A 19,190-nucleotide genomic window follows, 5' to 3' on the forward strand; every position below is an offset into this window, starting at 1 on the left:
AGAAGGCTGTGCATCCTGACCAGCACCACAGCAGTCCTTGTGTGCACACTACAACCACCGTGCCCCACAAGGGAACCCCAGCTCCTCCAGGAAGATGAATGCATGTTCTGAAAGTCGAGCTAGAAATATCAGAAAGATGCTATCGTTGCCTGCTGAAAGGTCGTGGGGGAAGACGTTTGTGAAGGCGTGAAGGGGTTTTTCTGCTGGGCCAAAGACAAGGAGCTGTGTGACGTCCCTCCCTCTGGGTTCCTCCTGCCTGACAAGGAGGGACCACAATGTTGTGAGCTGCTGGGCAGCAGATGTGTGTGGCTGTGCTTCTCCAAAGGCTGCTTAATGAAGAAGTGCTAAAACAGAAAATCAAAGAAGCAGAAGTGTTAATAAGAGAGGCAATAGTACAAGTCTTTTTTTTTTTTTTTTTTTTTTTAAAGTAGCAAACTCTCTGATTGTCCAGCATTTACTGTTTTAGAAATCTAAAGTAACGGTACGGTAAGCATCATGTTTACTTAAGCTTTGTTTCAAATCAGCAAAGCAGATTTGTTGTAAGCTATTTCAGTACTCAAAGGGTTTCATTGAAGGTAAGAAAAGGGAAGTTGTCCTGAGGCTTAGAATTGTAATTCCTTTTAGCATTTCCTTTTAAACATCATGTTTACCTTCTGCAAAATCTAATTCTCCCTGTTTGTTGCAAATTCAACAGCGGAGATATTTTCATTCTTTAAAATTTGTCTTTGTATCCAATCCAGAAGAGTTTTGCCCTAGACTTGGGTGTAAGTTACTCACTGGTGAAATGGTTTAGCTACTGCTCTTGCAGGAAGTGGTTTTACTCTACTTTTTTTTCCTGCTTTCTTTCTATCTTTATGAGCTGAGGGAGATTAACCCGAATGCTGTCTATAGACATGTGACCTAGATGTTTTCCGTTTTTTGAAATAGTTAAACTGCTGCCGGTTGATGACAGTTTGAGATGAGACAAGGACTTCTGTGAGGCTGTAGGTAAGGAGTCTTAAATTCATCTTTTTGCAATTCAGAAAACTTGTTGCTAATGATTTTTAGAATAACTCTATCTATATGTATTGTGTATGTGTTAAATACAGGTTGTGTTACATAATTATTTTATTTCTATTGTTTGAAAATTTGGAAATAATAATAATGTGGAGGGTACATGTGAAATGATGCTTTAAAGGCAAAATTAGTATTCAGAATCTAAAAAAATCTGTAATGTCCTATGCAAGAGGCAACTGTATCTGATCCTCTGCAACATCCCAAGCTACTAATCACTTCTCATGTCCCTGCCTTTACTAAGTAGTTGTCCCCAAAAGTGGAAAAGGCCAGCAGCGCTGGCTGGGAAAGCCAGTTAGGCCATGTTTCCCAGCATTTGCCTTTGCTGGCTGCAATTTAGCAGTATTTGATTAACTCGCTTCCTTGCTGGTGACCACGAGGGAGGTGATTAGTAACAGTGGATACTGTAAGAATTGGTGAGTGGTGAAGGCTGATATCTAGAATTGTAGAATATCCCGAGTTGGAAGGGACCCACAAGGATCATTGAGTCCAACTCCTGGCTCCACACAGGACCACCCAAAAAATAGACCATGTGTCTGAGAGCATTGCCCAAATGCTTCTTGAACTTCAGCAGGCTTGGTGCTGAGACCACTGCCCTGGGGAGCCTGTCCCAGTGCCCTACCACCCTCTCGGTGAAGAATCTTTTCCTAATATACAACCTATTTGGTTGGTACTCGATATCGCTAGAGACTGAAGACACTGATAGAATCTCTTGCCCTGCTTGTTGTCAACACGCTTTGTACCACAGTAGTACCACTTTGTTCATCAGTAGTGCTAGTAAGAATAGGGCATGGGGAGGTGTAAAGAACAGTGTACAACAAATGTCCTTGGTTTATCCGTGGGGACTCTCAATGTTCCTCGTGGAGCTGGTCAGTGGAAATGCCATGATAGCATGTTTCCTGCATAAAGCTGTTTAGATCGAGCCTAATTAGTTCTCTGCTCTGAAGCTAGCCAAAAGATGCTTGTGTGTCCTGAGGCACATTTCACTCAGAGCTTTTTATCAGAAAGGTAGCTTTGCATTTCTGTCTGTGGGCACACTACTTTCTGGCTTTTACAGTCTTACAAGGAAATAACAACCCACAAAGATGTTCAAATAACACAATATCGCGTTTTGATTATGGGTCACACAAAGGAGAGTCAGAATTAGAGACAAAGATTTGTTTTCCTGAAAAGTTTGTGACATATACTCATGCTTGTAACTGATAGCCTTATCATAAGAAGCAACTTGTTTTTCATTTGGAAATATGGGTCAGAGTTGAAAGAAATCACACATGGCTTGAAGCTCATTTTGAAATTGTGCATACTAATTGGAGACAGATTTTAGAGCAGTGTTGTAAGACTACATTTCAGATTTTCTGTACTTTTTTTGGAGAAAAAAAAAGCTGTCCTGCCTTCATACACAAAGCAGCACAGACAGGGAAATTGTATAAAAAGAACACATTCTCTTCCTGGGCTATGTCTGTACTGCTGCAATGTCTTAGAGTCATTTGAAATGCATTTTTCCACAGAGCTGTGTGATTTGGTAAAGTAATTTGAATTCGCAGAGTTATTTTTCTATATTTTCTCCCATCCCTGCAACTTACCTCTTTGTGTCCAAAGGAAATGCATTTAAAAGCAGCACCTCTTGTTCACTTTACCTCTCAATCCAATTACACGTGTCACATATATTTGTTCATTTTCTTTTCCAAATAGAGTGAATAGCTGAACCACTTTCTGTATTTTAAAGCTTCTACTGTATACTACAATTGAATTACAAAACAAAACAAAAAATCCTTTGCCTTTGGTGGCAGTATTTGTTGTATAAATTTCCTTTTGCATTGATAGAAGAGATGCTCATCTTCTTCCAAGCAAATGTGGGTTCCTGTCCCCCTCAGTAGATCCTGTCCTGTGGGCTGGGATTGCCAGGGCAGCAAAGGAGAGGTCTGTCTCAGTCCATGGGCTCGAGCATGTTCCTCCCCACCTGGAGCGAGGCAGGAACCAGTAACCAAAATGGTGACAGAGGCTCTTTTCGATTCTTCTCCGGATGTTTGGGTGGCATAACACCACAACCGCTGGCATGGGGCTAACTTAACTGAAGCCGTTGTACACAGCTCTGATTTGGATTTCTCTATCTATTTCTGGTCCATGAATTTACTACTTTGCAGTGACAGATATTAATGAGACGAGCTTCAGGCCCAGCTCTAAAGCTTCAGGTCCATCGTGATCAGCAATGCCTCATGCAGAGGATGGCTTTTGCTGTGCTGCCCAGAGCCTTCAGCTCATTTCTGTGCTATGGAGCCCCGCAGACTTTTAGCAGTGGGAGCTGCTCTTTTCTCCTGGCCTGTTTCTACTGAGCCACGTGGGGCTCAGTGAAGTTATATGCAGTGTCTTCCAAATTCTTTGAAGACCACAACGTGTAATTCTGATACTAGTCAGTTTGTCTTTTTTTGGAGATACTGCTGTGCTGTGTCAGCTCAATCAGTTTGAGTTGCTAACTATTGTATGAGTTGTTAAAGCCTGCATACTCCTAAAGACTGTCCCTCGATGTTGGGGAAGTCTCTCTGTTAGGTGTGTTATTATCCAGAGACCTGGAACACAGCAATTGTACTGATTTTCCCTAATCCTGTGTGTCTAATTGGGCTGAGCTCTTTTAAAGACAAAAGAAAGCATCACTGGAGCTAGTTCCTGTGTGTTTCCCTCCTCTCCTACTTAAGACTTCTACATGGATGCATCAAAACAGGTTCTCAGGGCTACAAAGACAGAAGCTGGCACTGGGGAATGCCATCTATACGAAGGTGCTTCGATAGCTTTCACGGTTTCATTTGCTAACAGTATTAGTCCTGAAGTAGTGAGATGGGGTACAATTTTGGCCTTTGACTGTGTATCTTCCATGATAATTCAAGTGCCATTCATAGCACAACTGAAGTCTTCTGTGCCCGATTGCACACCCTGTATAAAACTATGCCCTTTTTCCATCCTGTGGTGGTTTTCAGCAGCTTCTGTCACAATGAAACTAATTTCTGTACTGTTGACTTTGTCTCCGAGCAGGCTGACAGCCTCCATTTCCTTCAGCTCATTCACAACAGCACAATCCCCTGCTAGGTGTGTTTTTGGAAATGTGTGACCTTGGTCTAGGTGAGGACACACTGATGTTATCTGCTTCTGGAACCGTCTCACAAAGCTGGTCTGCTTCTATCGTGGTCTCGATGAATCTTAGTTTCACTGATAACTTCTTTATCAGCATTTGAAAGACAGAAGTGTTGGCTCTTTGGCTGTTCTGAATGTTAAGGCTGTGCATTCATGCACTTGTTATATCTTTGGTTAGCTTCCCTGCCTTGAGAAATACTATAAAAAGGATGTTTTGAAGCCTCACTACAAAACAAACACAGCTAGCTTCTCATTTGCACTGGTATTTCCTCAGTACACGTCTATTTTCATTTCTAGAGTGAGACCATTTTTGTGGAGTCTGTGGACTTTATTACAAATTGAAGGACAGTCAGGTGACAACTTCCAGGCTGGCTGAAATAGGAGCAGAGAAAATGTTATTGCATGTTGTTTTTTTTTTTTTTTTTTATGAAAGGAATCTGAATGGGAAAAGCAGGCATTAATTTTCTGGGCACGGGTATTTAGCTTTTGCAAACTGACAGCAGTAACCCCTGCTACAGCTCAGTCTGCAGAAGCAGTCAGGTCACGCTGGAACAGATTTTCAGTGCATTACTTGCCTCATGCTGAAATCACCTGGAAGTGCTGATGCTTGGCACGTATAAAAGTGAGTCCTGTTTGCCAGAAACTATAAACCCAAGATTCATGCATGCTAGAAAATTTTGGCCTTTTTCTGTTCATTTTTCTGTATTTATGTTCACCTTACTCAGCATGAGAAAGAACTGCTTTGGGAATTAAGCAGAAATGTATTGAAAGGTTACTTAACAAATATTGGAATTCTCCAAATTAGCTTCTAAACTTCTGGGGGTATGTGCAAGTCATGGAGTAAAATACTAATTCAGATAGTGCATGGTTCCCTACCGAATAATTTCTTCAATAAATTAAATAAGCAAGTTTGACATTGCCATAGATAGTGGCCAACAGCGGTTTAAGACACAATATAGCACTTCCTGCCATTCCAGATTGACAAGTATTAAATCATTCACTTGTAGTTAAGCTGGGTATTGTGGGTTTGTGCTGTGGTTTTTCATAAATATTTCTTCCAAAGCCTGTGCCCGATACACTAAACAGGCACAATCCTTGAACAAATGACCTTCAAGTGACTTCTGATTCCTTCTCCAAGACATGTGCCAGACTTTCAGCACATCTGCAATGTAATAAGAGGGGAGGGGAAGAACAGAAAGAAGAAAAACAAGAAGTAAATAAGGCTGAGAGCTGAGGAGCTGTGCTTTAACTACATATTTGCTTTTTGTTTCTTCTTTTCCTGCCCCACCCTGAGCAAAGCTACCACTGTATTTGGTGCTGAATCAGATATCAAGGTACCTATCTGAACCAGATACTGAAGCTCCTCCTAGACCTGGCATAGTGCTTAGAGCCTGTACTTGTTTGCTGCTCAGGATGTTAAAATTTCTTCTTTTGTGGGCAAGGAGGGAAATGACACAGAAAGTCTGTGAAGACATTGAAGTGCTGGACTTCTGGCTCCAACAGTAACATTCATGGTTGGTGGGTCATGGCCTGATGGATGTCAGGATGCTCTCGGCATTTCTGGTGTCTCCTCTGGAGCTGTGGCTTGGGAGGCACCTGCTGCCTGGCTGGCTGGATGTTTGCTTGGGATGGTGGATTTGGAGGAACCAGGCAATCCACAGAGGGAGATGGACCCAATGTTGGCATCCATGTGGGGATCCTCAGCCCATGTGGTGAAGCTGGCTGGAGCCAAACCCCAAGACGTGCTGCCCAACAGCCGGATGGTAACACTGTGGGCATCCACAGCAAACAAGGACAGAAGCCTCCCAGGCTGGGGTTCTCCCCATCAAAATGCATTTCTAGTGAATGGCTTTGCTACAGATGAATCAACTTTTTCCAGGAGTGTGTTACATTAGACTTTCCAACTGGCTGAGCTGCTCTCACAAGTGCTGCCTTTTTTGCTTTGGGCTGAGCAGTTCTGAGGCTCAAATTGGAAAGGTCTCTAGTATCACCAGAATGTTGTATGCTTGGTTCTGCTATTAAGAGGGGAAAAAAAATAATAATTAGTAATCATTAATCAAATTAGTGTGATGATTTTGGGGCTAGGACATGGCACTAATCCATTCACTCTTTTTTTTGGAGTGTCAAAAAAAGTGGAACCAGCCCAAGTAAAAGTATCTCAGCTCCTCCTCGACAATTGCCCTTGGTAAAGGAGACAAGGAGTGTCCCCAGTCAGCACAGGCTTAGAGAAACTGGTCCCTTCAATTCATGCTTGAATTTCCCTTGGAGAATTTAGCACTGGCTATGGATTGAGTAGTGCATAGTTGCATAGACCTGAGAGTTTCAGAGACTTGAATTATAAAACTTCTTTTCTAGTTTTACTTTTCATCTAAAGTTTGGAGCTTTCTGTCATATCTTTTCAAGAAAGCAAGAGAGTGAAGAAAGGGAATCTATTTAGATGTGGAGCAAAAAAAAATGTATAAATTATCAGAATGAAAAATGTTCAATGCAGAGATTTCTTACCAGACTTGTTTCTTGCATCAAGATACAGATGTTTAGGGAGTTAAGCTGATGTATGATATAGACATTTTAACTCGGCTATGTAGGACTGCAAGGGCTCGCTTTGCACATAAATTCAACCAGTAAGAAACATGAGCTCTATTAGCTCTGCAAGTTACCCTATAAGCGACAGCTATTTACTGTGCCTCAAAAGAAACCAAACCAATGGTATCCTACAAAGGATGGTGAGAAGAGCCTTGCTGTGGTGCTGACCTAGGGGGTCTCCACCTGACCTCAGGTGTGCAGATAGTTTGTGCAGTGCGTGGAGGAGTGCGACATGCCGCCCTGGTCCTGCACAGCCACTGCTGCTACGGCCAAGGTGTATTCATCTCTCATGAGGAAAATGGCCTTCAGACACCACATTATGCACTACGGAAGGAAAGAGACTTGGGGAGAGACTGTTTATCTGGGAGTGTAGTGATAGGGCAAGGGGTAATGGTTTTAAACTAAATGAGGATAGATATAGATTAGATATAAGGACAAAATTATTTACTGTGAGGGCGGTGAGGCCCTGAAACAGGCTGCCCAGAGAAGCTGTGGCTGCCCTATCCCTGGAATTGTTCAAGGCCAGGCTGGATGGGGCTTTGGGCAACCTGGTCTGGTAGGAGGTGTCCCTGCCTATGGCAGGGAGTTGGAACTGGATGGGCTTTAAGGTCCCTTTCAACTGAAGTCAATCTATTATTAAAAAAGAAAAAAAAAAAAAAAGTAGTTTTCAAACACCCACCCATTTTAAAATGAACAGCACTTTGAAAACCATCAGTTGGAACATGCAAATTAAATGCAGGGCCATCAACTCCGTTTATATCACTACTCAATTTTGCTATTTAAATACATGGCTTTTTAATTTCTGCTCTTAACAATGTAGGGGGCAGGTGAATGGCTGCCATTCTTCTCACTATGACTGTTGGGGTTTGCACGCCAGATCTGGCACAGTTGCACTCCTGCTGTCAGTGCTGCAGACTGGCTGCTCCTACCGAGTGCGGCACATCTGGGGTGCAACCAGAGGTGCAGGTGGGCTCTAGCCCCCATCCTGCAGGGAGCAGGCACACAAGGTATCTGGCATCGTCTTGAATCACTTTTGTGAAATAACGTTTTGATGCTTGGTCCTACACAAAACAAACAAAGTTTGCAATAATAATTTTAGGTGCATTTAACGGAGCCTATGCTCAAACTTCTTGCATAATCAAATGATATTTTGACACCCTCGGTATTTCCCCTTTGCTGAAAGCAGACATCTTAGTAGCTACACATTGTGATATGAGATACTATCACATCAAACAAGCCTCTTTGTCTTACGCTGCCTGTGCCACGCAGTGCAGGGGAGCAGCGTGGTGGGGCAGGCACGCCTGATACCTTCTGCTCCAGTCTGGGGCACGTCAGAAGCGGCTGGTGAAGAAAACAAAGCAGGGGCCTCACAAAATGCAGAAAAGGGGCTCTCTCAACGCAAGCCACAAAGAATTTCCCCTTCTAGTTCCTGCTGTAGCTTAAAAGTTTTCTCCTAAAACTGCAAGTGCCGGTTGTGCTGTTTCACAGAGCCGTCTCTTGCAAGAGCAGCACCAGGAGCTCTGTAAAGGAAAGTGGAAATGGAGTGTGGGAACAGATTAGAAGTGTCTGGAGCTTTTTTTTTCCCCCCTCAGATGGGAAGTGGGAGCAGTGAGAAGAAGTAAGGGAGCAGCTGTAGGATCACAGCACAAAAACTGCTGCAGATACGTATGGAGAAAGCTGGAGGGAGGGTAGGAGGCACTTTCATGTGCTCAGCACGAGGGATTGAATATGATAGCAGGGAGTGGGAGGGAAGGGATCTTACTGTCCGAATAAGGGAAAGGCCTCTTGTTTTAGACTCTACTGAGATAGGCTGTGCTAGAAAGAAGTTACTTTTTTAAGTTTACTTTTAAAATTGTCTGAGAAGCTTTAAAGCCTGTCCTATCCAATAATCTCAGCATGTCTGTTTGACAGACTAGTCTTTTGCAGAGTGATGGGTATATGGAACTGCAGAATGGATTAAGGTGGGGCAAGTGTTCATTAAAAGTATTAAGTTGAGGGATTCTTTAGGATGCCCCTCAGCAAGAGGGGTGGAGCTGGAAACAACTGTCACCACTTTGCTGAGGGCTTACCAGAGCTCAAGGGGACCTTTTTGTCTAGTGAAGGTGATGCTGCAGCTGCAGGAACTTACGGACCGGGCAGCAAACTGAGGCATGACTTACAACTGCTCCAAGTGTTTGGTAGCACCCAAATACTTTAAAGTGTGACAAACTGCACGCAGTCTTACTCCCTGGTGAACATGAGGTGCTTCCCCCACTGTGGACCAACAAGCCCTGTCCGATATGGAGCCACAAACATGGATGTTAACGTGACTCAGGTCACAAATGTGCTGTAAGGTCCTGCCCGAGCTGTCCTTGTGATAGCTTGTTTATATAGCCGCCGTCAAATTGAAAGTGAAATTTCTGTTGGCAGAGCTGTGAACTTATAGGAAGTTTGTTTCTTTGGCTATTCACAGCAGGCTTTCAGGCGTTTTAAAAATATTTTTTTCTAATACCTCAGTTTGTCTTGTGGTGCTAACTCTTCCACTTCTCTGGAGAGTTTGGGCTGTTCCAAAATTACCATCACCACATGTCGACTTCAGGTAAGCATGGAAAGTTTGGATGAATATCTGAATCTCTGTGGGGAGAAGTTCTGCAAAATTGAGCTGGAAGTATTTCAAGCAGTCTTACTTTGAAATTTCTGTCACTTCTGCTTCTGCTTGTATCTGTAAATACTGCAAGAATAACCTTTCCCATAGTATCTCATCACTTCAGATCTGGCAACATTAAAAGTAACAACACTTTTCTGAACATTTAGGCTATAGGAACAGATTTCTTTCAAGCACCGGAGAAAATTTGTGATTCTTATGTGATCTTCCTAGAGAAAACATTGGATTTTTTTTCTATTCAGAATTAGACTACTTTAAACTAAAAAGTTGCCGTGTGGTAAGTGTCATATTCAGGTGTGAAGTGAGTTTGTAGGTAGTCAGTCTTTTGCATGGTGGTTGGGAAGCCATGGCTCTGTGCTGTACTTATTTGCAGTATATAAATATATAGCAGAAAGGATGGAGGTGGGAGGAAATGATCTTTTTCTCACCTGAAGAAGGTCAGAACTAACCAAGTTGTACTCCTCTGGGCTTTCCTAGTACTTCTGAGATATTATTTGGTGTTAAATCAATTAAATTGTTGTGATTTTTTATGATGCCGGGAACTTCTTGCTGTCATTGTTCTAATGACTGAACTGCACTCATTCTTCTATTCAATATCATAGGATGCATTAGAAGTGCTACATATCAAACAATATATATATATATTAAATACCATGTACATATGACCAGTATTCACCATTTGAAGCATTGTCTAGCTTGTACAGCATGGAAAATGGAGGCAGGTGTCGTGGATCAGATGCTCTCCAGAAAGAAATGAAATGCTTTGCCAGCAGGAAGACCTAGAAGTAGCTTTTTTTTTTTTTTTTTTTCCCAGGCATGTTCTTTTACATATTCAACTGAATTTCTACTATGGACGACTGTTCCCAGAACATATGCAGGCCAAACTGCACACAAGGGATACTTTTAGCTTCAAGTTCTACTTGAAAGTGAGATATTAAATTGACACAGGAATGGTGAAAATAGACTCCATTATGCTATCCCATATGATATACTGGGATAGATGAACTTTCAAAACAACTGTTACCTTTCCTGAGACCTTCACATGCAATGTAATTAAGAAACCAAGTGATGCAAGAGACATGACCATATGCAGTCACATGCTGACTTGAAGAAGCTCTTTTACCCCGTTGCATGTGTTGTTGTTTCCAGTAATATCTGAATGATATTTGCTAGCAAGTTTTTGTTTCTGCAGTCCAGTAGTTAGCGGGTCATAGAGGATTACAGGACTAGAGATGAATCTGTATTAATTAAACATGGTTGTGAAGAGTTTGTCATTGTATCTGTGCGACTTTGGAAGACTGTCTCCCATTCTCTTTCTTTTCTAATTTTCAAGCCATTTTCTATGCAAATAGGAAAACGTTTCCAGAGATACCAATTCTCTGGCCTGTAGGGTACAAGTAGCTTATTCAGATCTCTATTTTTATTTGTCAACTGATCCTGCTGTTTTTAAGGGCCTATGTATAACATGGAAGAAACCTAGAGGCTTTAAGCTATCATCTTGTATAAGTTTTCAGAATGACACAGAGGAAGACCTTTAGCTCTCTGCTTAATTCTTGTTTGAGTGCCAGTCTAGCACATCTGTTCATATTTTCTGTCTTCACAACTCTCTTCATCCTATCCTTGAGAGGAATTGAGCAACAGTTTGTAAAGATTAATATTTCCACTGAAACTGTATATTTGGTTAGGATGTTTTGCTGCCATCTGCCAGAAAGTGGGACTCAGTATAAGCCTTCCATTATTATTTTATCCTTTTATTTTATTATTGTGTACAGTGTTATTACTAGTGGAAAAAAATAGAATAAACTACAGTCAAGCTTCATAGCACTAAGCCACTCCTCATATTTTTAGTGCTGCGGTCAATAGGCAGGAAATCACTGAAGCATCCAACTGTAACTGTCTGTAGGTTATTGTGCAGCGTAGGCTCCGCACCCCTGTGGGTCTGTGACACACTGTAAGTGGAGAATCACGTATACCTAAGATGTACAGTAACTATCGGGCATGAGAAACGAAGCAATTGCGTCTTAACATTTTATTTCTTAGAAACTCGGTCATCAGCATAAACATACAGTATGTTCTTGTACCCCAGATTAAGTAACATTACTGCTGTACAGTGGTGAAAGTCTCTGTGCTTCCCCCTTACAGTCCATTATAAAGCATATTTCCCCACCTGGCTCCATAATGCAACAAATGCTTTGGCTTTTCTCCTTGGGTGTGCTTAGTGCTACTTTTGTGTTGCTGTAAGCCCATTAACTTCAGTGGGCTCACCATGAACCAGAGGTCCAAATCATGTACTCCATGTACAAACTTGGATGAAATTATTTTAGATGATAACACAGTTTGTTCCTATTAGATATTAAACGGATACGTAAGATTGCAGTCACAAGATTTATGTAGCAGTTAACCAAGTGTTATTTTTATGAATAACACTCTCCTTGTATGAGACTAAATAAGGTTGATATAGACATCATATCAAGGATCAAGTTAAAATCTCATTGGTAAAAGATTCTTTAACCTAAGAATTATTTAACAACAATACTTGAAAACACTTTTCTTGTATTACACTATGGCTTAGGAAGTCTGCTATGATTTTGGCCAAGTTGTGCCAAGATCTTTGCCTTTAGGTGCATCCTTCATAGAGACTAGTTTATATACCTCAGAGCATACATAAATTGTGATTAGTGTGCTGAATTGCGTATTCCCCACATGGTAGCAGACAAATTATGGTGTGACTGAGCACTGGAAGAGGGAGTGATTGCCCGGAGACGTTATGGAGCCTCCTTCCCCGGAGATATTCAAAAACCATCTGGGTACGACCCTGAGTGATGTGCTCCAGGGGGCCCAGCTTGAGCAGGGGGTTTGGACTAGGTGGTCTCCAGAGATGCCTTCCAACCTCAGCCCTTCCGTGATTCTGTGAAATGTTGGGCAGTGAGATACTGCTACAAACAAAACAGAAAGGGTTTTCTACTCTTCCCTTTGACACACGAGAATCATGGACAACTGTACATATGAATTCTAGCTGTCTGAAGAACTGTGGGCCATTTTTGCTTTTATTCATAGAAAGTCCTTCGATGCTGGACTAGAAAAGAGTGACTACAAAGCCAGCTTTTAGAAACATGAGGTGAGATGACCTCTGTGATCCTTGCTCAGTGAGTAGTCTGTTCTGAGACATCCCTGAAAGTCTAACATGGCTGCAAGAGGTAAAAAATTAAAAGGCTGTATAATAAATATTGATATAAAAGGGATAATGATCATTAATGTTAATGGGCATGGCTTGTGTTGGAAGTAGGGCATAATAACAAACTCACCAAAGTTTGTTGATGACGTTGCAAGTTTAAATGATAAGTGAAACTGTGCTGTTGAGTTTAAGACATTTAACATTTTATTGCAGATTGAACTCTGCAGGAAATTCTGCTTTATCTGATACAAAGGGCTAAATCAGGAATAAAGCCCAGGCAGTGGTGAAGCAGTGTCATTCCTGATCTCCTACTCTTACTGGAGATGACTAATGGTTGAAATTAATGCTACTTCCTAAGTACAAATTATTCCAGGCTGGATGACATCTTTCTGAAATGGAAAAGGCATAGGAACGTTACATCTGCTTTGCATTTTCACTACAATGGATTTTTCTAATTTTCTAGTCCTCGGATAATCTGGCTTCAGGACTCTCCTGGGCGCCAGCCCAGGACACGGTATTTCTCAGCAGCCTCTGCTGTTTGTGCCCTGGGTGCAGATGTGTGACACGTTAGCTGTGAGAGCAGCATTGGAAAAAAATAATAAATAAAGACAGAGCACAGTGGGAATAAGAATAATGTGAAAAGCTATGTGACAGTTTACTTGTTGTCCCCTCTCTTTACCTGTAGTTGTTTCATCTGTCCCCCTTCATTTCCATCAGTTGTGTGTTAAGCACTTTCTGCCCCTGAGCTGTACTTCAGCAGAGATAATGAACAGCGTGGAGAAGGCTAAGAGCAAAATCCAACAGCAGAAATATTTACGTAGGTGTGTTGATTTTAAACAGTTCTTTCACAGACACAGCAATATGTTTTCTCCTTTGCAAGAATGCTCTGACTCACCGTATGTGGCATGAGCTTGTTTTTGCATTTGTTAACGCTTACTTCCTCTTCCATTTTTATGTTTTTTTTTGTTGTTGTTGTTGTTGTTTTTCAGGCTTGTAGGTTTTAGTGTAATGGTGAACCTAGTGCTGATTTTTATTTTTCTGGAACATTATTGTGATAGGTTTTGATGGATGCTCTTCATGTATGATGTTGCTCTTCAGCAGAAGAATGGAATTAGCGAATGCAACCACATGAATTTTAATTTTGCAGTGTTTTCACGTTATGTTGAACCCTTTCATGTTCATTATGTTTCTGACTTGATGGTCGTGTAAATATAATGAGCGATGTTGGAAGAATTTAAAAGTTGATTTTGATGAATATTGAAAATTACATACAACATTTTTATCTCTTAATGTCGAAAAACAAATGCAACAAATTCTATTAATCATGAATATATATATTTTTTCATTTCTTGGACAATAGTACTTGCTAGAAGTACTTGGTACAAAATGCTAATGAATTAACATTTGCACGCTGTCTTTCATTATACATAGCTGTAGGAAATGTAGGCATAGCTCAAGTCAAAATTTAGAAATACTGCTACCTTCTTGTTTCTTGAAAACTAGCTCTGCATTGCAGAAAAAGCGACTGTGTACTAATTTTACCAATACTGTACCAAAACTCATTAAATAAAGTTCTTCGGTAACACTAGTCAGTCTGCTCACTATATGCTCCATTTGTGGACACAGCAACATGCCAGCATGGATTAAAAACCTGATACCAGCAACATGAAACTTCCTCTAGCTCCATGATCTGCTGTAGGAAGGGAATGCTTACTGGTCATCACTGTGAGACAGAAACCATATTCAGGCTACTAAAGACAAAAATGGCAATGAGATGAACTATTCAATTTCTACATTTTTTTTTGCAAAAAGCTAAAAACTAGAAACATGAAGGACATTTTTTTTTTTTGCATTGGAAATGATGTTACTTTGTTTCCTTTATCATCTCAGAAATGATGATTATATAGATAATAGAGACAAAACAATTTTTCCCAATCAAAAGAAAATTTAAAATAATTGAAGTATTTTGGCTGTTATCAAACAGGATTTTGTGAAAACACTGCTTTTAAAAGAAATGTTATGGAAAATGTTTTTTTTTTTAATGGTTTTGCCAAGACCCAGCATTTTGTGAGGAAGCCTGACATGTGATCTCTGCAATTTGCTGTGTTACTCTTTCAACCCGAGCCTGATTCTCAGAAATGGGATGGCTTTACAGTGTGCACAGATTTGCATGCACAGTAACCTTTCGATTTTTCAACTCTGCAGTACTCATTGCTCCCACACCACCTTTGAAAGTCAGCTGTACTTTTAGAAGTTGGGGTTTTAGAATCTTATCCACTCATCTTCCAGATATGTAAAATGTCACTTGCCCATTTGACACCTTTAGTTGTTATCTGAGCTCTGGCTTCAGTTTAGCCTAATTCACCATGGGGATGCTGTGCTATTTACTTCCAAGCACCCCAAACAAGAGGACCATTTCATGGGAAAAGCAACTGCAAGTGCTGACCTACTGAGGCTGCTAATTTCATTGACAGTACAATCCCTTTCTTCCCCCACTGAGGGCTGTTGAACTCCTGAGGCAATCTCCAAAAGTGGTGCTTTGTGCAAGACTGAATTGGTTTTGCTCTCCCAGCCAGAAACATGATTTTGTCCTTTCAGCTCTGCGGTGCTCCTTGTTTCTAAGTAATCTGATCTACACACTCTTGAGAAATTAAAGTTCTCCTTTCTCACATCCAACGCGATTTTTTTTCCCCATTCTCAGATTCAGTTTTCCCCTCCTGTATCATCCATCCAACCTCATGTTAGTGCCTTTTCTTGCACCTGAACCTTTACCTGACTTTTTTCCCACCCTTTTCTGTGCTGCATCTGTTCCACAGTGTCCCAAAAGATATACATCCAAGAGGGGTTTTCAGTATGTTCCCTGTCCCTTTTCTCGTAAGTGAATGCCATAAAATTATGCTGCCCTTTTGCTCCAGAAACCAATATAAACAAAATGAAAAAAAAAAAAAAGTCTGTCTTGGTTTAATGCCTTTATCCAACAAATCAACCGTAGGAGGTTTCAAAACTAAAATTTATATCCAGATGCTAACTATTTGCCAAAAGGCAAATTAGCTAATTATATAATGAACGTGGAGTGTCTCACAAGCAGTTGCACAGGGCTTGGCAGCTCTGCCTTCCAAAGTAAGTGAAACAAATTCCCCTGCAGAACCAGCCTGAACTTGGCCCTGATGCTGCTAATAACAGTTTGGAAGCACCAGATCGTAAAAGCATCAGATAGGATCTTTGCTCTGCTTTCTGTTAAAATTTTATCCATTTCCCGACCGTCTTCTCTTCCGTTATTTTTTAGAGCTTTAAAAAAAAAAAAAAAAATAGTGGCTTGTAATTACTACCAAATTCTTGCAGGAGCAAATGCAACGCCGTTGCGTTTGTGGAGCTCATATTGAGGGTGCCATCTACTGGCATGCAGAGCCGATAACGCTGTCAGGAGTCTGGGCAGCAAAGGATTTCTACCTGGAAATCCTAAGGGAGCAGCTTTTGTAACTTGTGTCTTTAAGATCTGCATGATCTCACCACGCTCTAGACGAAGACAAACAAAATCTGACAAAGGAAATGCTGAGGGTTTGTTTTGTTATGTTGTTTCCTGTAAATTAAGTGCTGCAGAAAGTCCCATTGTAATACTCTGATGTATATGACTTAGTCCCAATTTCAGGGAAAATGTACTGAAGTTCAATAAGATTAAAATCAAAATTTTCAGAAGTCTTTGCAGACTTGCAGTTTACTGACTGTGCTCCTACTTGAGATCCAGGGCATGAGTTTGTCACAGTATTAAACTTTTTTATAGCACATCATGTACTGACAACCCCAGACAGAGAATACCTAATTACTACTCATAATGCTCCCAAGAAGAGATATGTCAGAGTTTTACAGGTGGGAGATTTCAGAAGAAAGTCTGAGAGATGTGCTCCAGCCAAACATTGGATCAGTGACAAAGCCAGTGTTGCTCTCGTCTCTCGAGTCTGATCAGCTCTCCAGCCTGGAGCCTACTGAAAATCTGTTGAGAAGTGATTTTGGTTTGATACCAACATGAAATACAAAATGGTTTGACTCTCCAAGTTTAGAAGGAAGGAAAAATCATTTCCTGCCTAGCACTGCTGCAGATCTTACTGCCAAAATGGCAGAGCATCTCTGCGACATGGCTTTGAGTGGTGACTGCTCTGAAGGGTGCTGAGAAGTGTCTCAGAGAGGAAGAACACCCCGTGCCACTTCCCAAAGGTCCACATAAAGACTTTGCCCCAGTATCATGTATCAGCTCTGCAGCGGAAATAGAACTGAATACTCCTGAGTGGCAGGTAACTCCTTAGCTATATTTTTCTCCTCTCTTTCTGTAGTTCTACTTCTGTAGAGATTCTCGAGCAATTAATTCAATGCAGGAAATGGTCAAAGAGCATCAGCTTTACAGCTGTTTGCATTGAAGTTAGTGTTCCTATCATGGCACAATACCTTGGGTAATGCCTAATATTGAAGTACTATCTTCTTGTTTCTCTCTTCAAGAGAGCTGTATTTCCTCCTATTTCCATACCTTCAACTTGTATGAGTTTAAATCCCCTTGGAGATACTCAAAAGCCATCTGGACATGCTCCTGGGCATACCTGGGGTTGGACAATATGACCTCCATAGGTCCCTTCCAACCTCAGCCATTCTTTGATTCTGTGACCTCTCATTATTGTCTTCCATATCTATAGCTGAAGGGTGTTTTCTAGAAGGAATTGATTTATCAGGGCCATGCTATGCGAGCCATGTAATGCTATGAGAGCACCAACACAACGCCCTGTGGTCCTGCCCAGAGACATGCAGTAGCACTCCTCATCTCCCTCTCCCATCTTCTTCCACTGGTACCGTATCTTCCTTTGCTCTGAAGCCTTCATAGAGATAGACTTTCTTGATATCAGGGACTTTTATCTTCAGAGGCTGGGGAGATTTTGATTGAAAAAAATCAAGCTTTTCCAATGCATTTGGAAAATGCTGATTTTCAACTGTTTACTTAAGTGGATTTCCATTTCCATGGATCCATAGTAGGGAAACTGGCATTTCCTGCTTATGTAGTATCTAGTCCATACTAATCTCTGTTTTGTTTACTTAGAAATATAAACAGCAAGGTGTTTTGAGACCTCCTACTGTATTACTTAATCCCCAGTTTGCATATAGTAGTATCAGGTTGAACTAGGGGGAGAAAATAGAGTGAGAGTTGGACTCTGTGCTGATGTTTTGTACAGGAAATATAAAGCAACTTTTGTCAATGGAAATTTTGGGGGCAATTTGAACAGCTAAAGCACACTTTGTTGTGTTGCAACAATGCTGAGACAGGAGACTGAAAAGCATCACAGCTAGAGAAGGTGATCATTCTGTACAGTTCCCTCTGGTCCCTCCAAGGGCATGACAGCTTACGTGTTCAGTTATTTCTTCATTTCCAATTTTATGATCACAGAAACAGAAATCTCATCCATGCTGTTAGTAAACTTGTTAAATTGGTTTTTTTTTGTTTTGTTTTTGTTTTTTTTGTTTTTAGATCTTAGTTTGACTCTAGGATGATAGCAGGGTGATAGTGTGGTCCTTTAATGCACTTGTAACATGCATGTATTGAACTGTGGAGGTAAGATATGTTAATTGGCTTCAAAGCATGTCATTTTCCTTTGAAAGATTTAAAATGTGTGGTGTGAGCAGGGCCAAAGACAAAGTGTAGTGGCTGCCAGCTGGACATGACAGAGGCTTGCAGGGAGATTACACCATAGAGGAGAATGGCTTTTGAGATAAGGATAATCTTTTACATAAACTAACTCTTCCAAGACAGTTGGATGGGTGAGTGATAAGGACAATAATAAAACTACCGACTGACACAGCTCATAGTTATCCTGGTGTTCAAAGATGATCAATAACTTGCTGGCAAGATTGCTCAACTTCTCCAGATTACAGTGATGTATAAACTGCGCAGATACAATTTTTTTTTTGTTTTTTTCTTTTTTTATGAAGGGTCCTTAGATTAATACTCTTCTTTTATGTTCTTCAGGTCAATCCTGTAGCCATGGAAAGGTCTACAACTTCAGATATGGCTTCTGAAAAGCCAAGTCCTTCCCATAGTACGGGAGCTGTTCAAATGAGGATCAAAAATGCCAACAGTCACCACGACAGACTGAGCCAAAGCAAATCTATGATTCTGTCCGAGAATGTGAAAGTTCCTGAGCCTGTAAGTAAAATATTTCACAAGTCTTACCAATTTTTTAAAACCTACAGAAGGTAGGAGCTGGTATCTTAACCACGCTTTTGATAATCCTTTGCAAGGAGGGATTTATTGACACTAATATATTTTTAAGAGTATGGCTAGGCATTGGAATAACAATTTTCCTTTGCCGAAAGACAGAATTTGGCTTTCATGGCCAGGATCATAGCATTTCAACTCTCAAGTGTTACAGTATTTAAATACAGCTGCTGTTGAGAATAGTACTTACATTACGCCATGGCATCTAAAAAGACAAACACTGAAACCAGACAAAAGAAAAAGAAACTGAAATTACAACTCTGTAAATAAAGGACAACTTTGTCTGTAACAAGAAAAAAAGTCTTTCTGTAAGAACGGATGAATTGCAAAAATCAGACACGGAAGTTATCTTAATA

The 19,190-nt window shown here is 40.8% G+C and overlaps 1 protein-coding gene across 4 annotated transcripts in view; it reads left to right on the forward strand.

Annotated features, from left to right (window-relative positions):
• The first annotated feature begins 290 nt into the window (after positions 1-290).
• Positions 291-19,190, forward strand: part of ARHGAP15 (Rho GTPase activating protein 15) — a 331,850-nt gene continuing 312,950 nt past the window's right edge. The window contains exons 1-3 of one of the 4 annotated variants that reach the window (XM_080599841.1): positions 291-486; positions 928-987; positions 18,586-18,762. In XM_080599841.1, the coding sequence (XP_080455967.1) occupies positions 18,601-18,762 (162 nt within the window). In that variant the 5' untranslated portion in view covers positions 291-486; positions 928-987; positions 18,586-18,600. Of the gene's footprint in view, positions 487-836; positions 988-6,503; positions 9,341-18,585; positions 18,763-19,190 lie in introns of those variants that run through there. The other 3 variants (XM_080599840.1, XM_080599843.1, XM_080599842.1) reach the window with 3 other exon arrangements.

The sequence above is a fragment of the Anser brachyrhynchus genome, assembly GCF_964034855.1.
Source record: "Anser brachyrhynchus genome assembly, chromosome: 7".
Classification (NCBI taxonomy): domain Eukaryota; kingdom Metazoa; phylum Chordata; class Aves; order Anseriformes; family Anatidae; genus Anser; species Anser brachyrhynchus.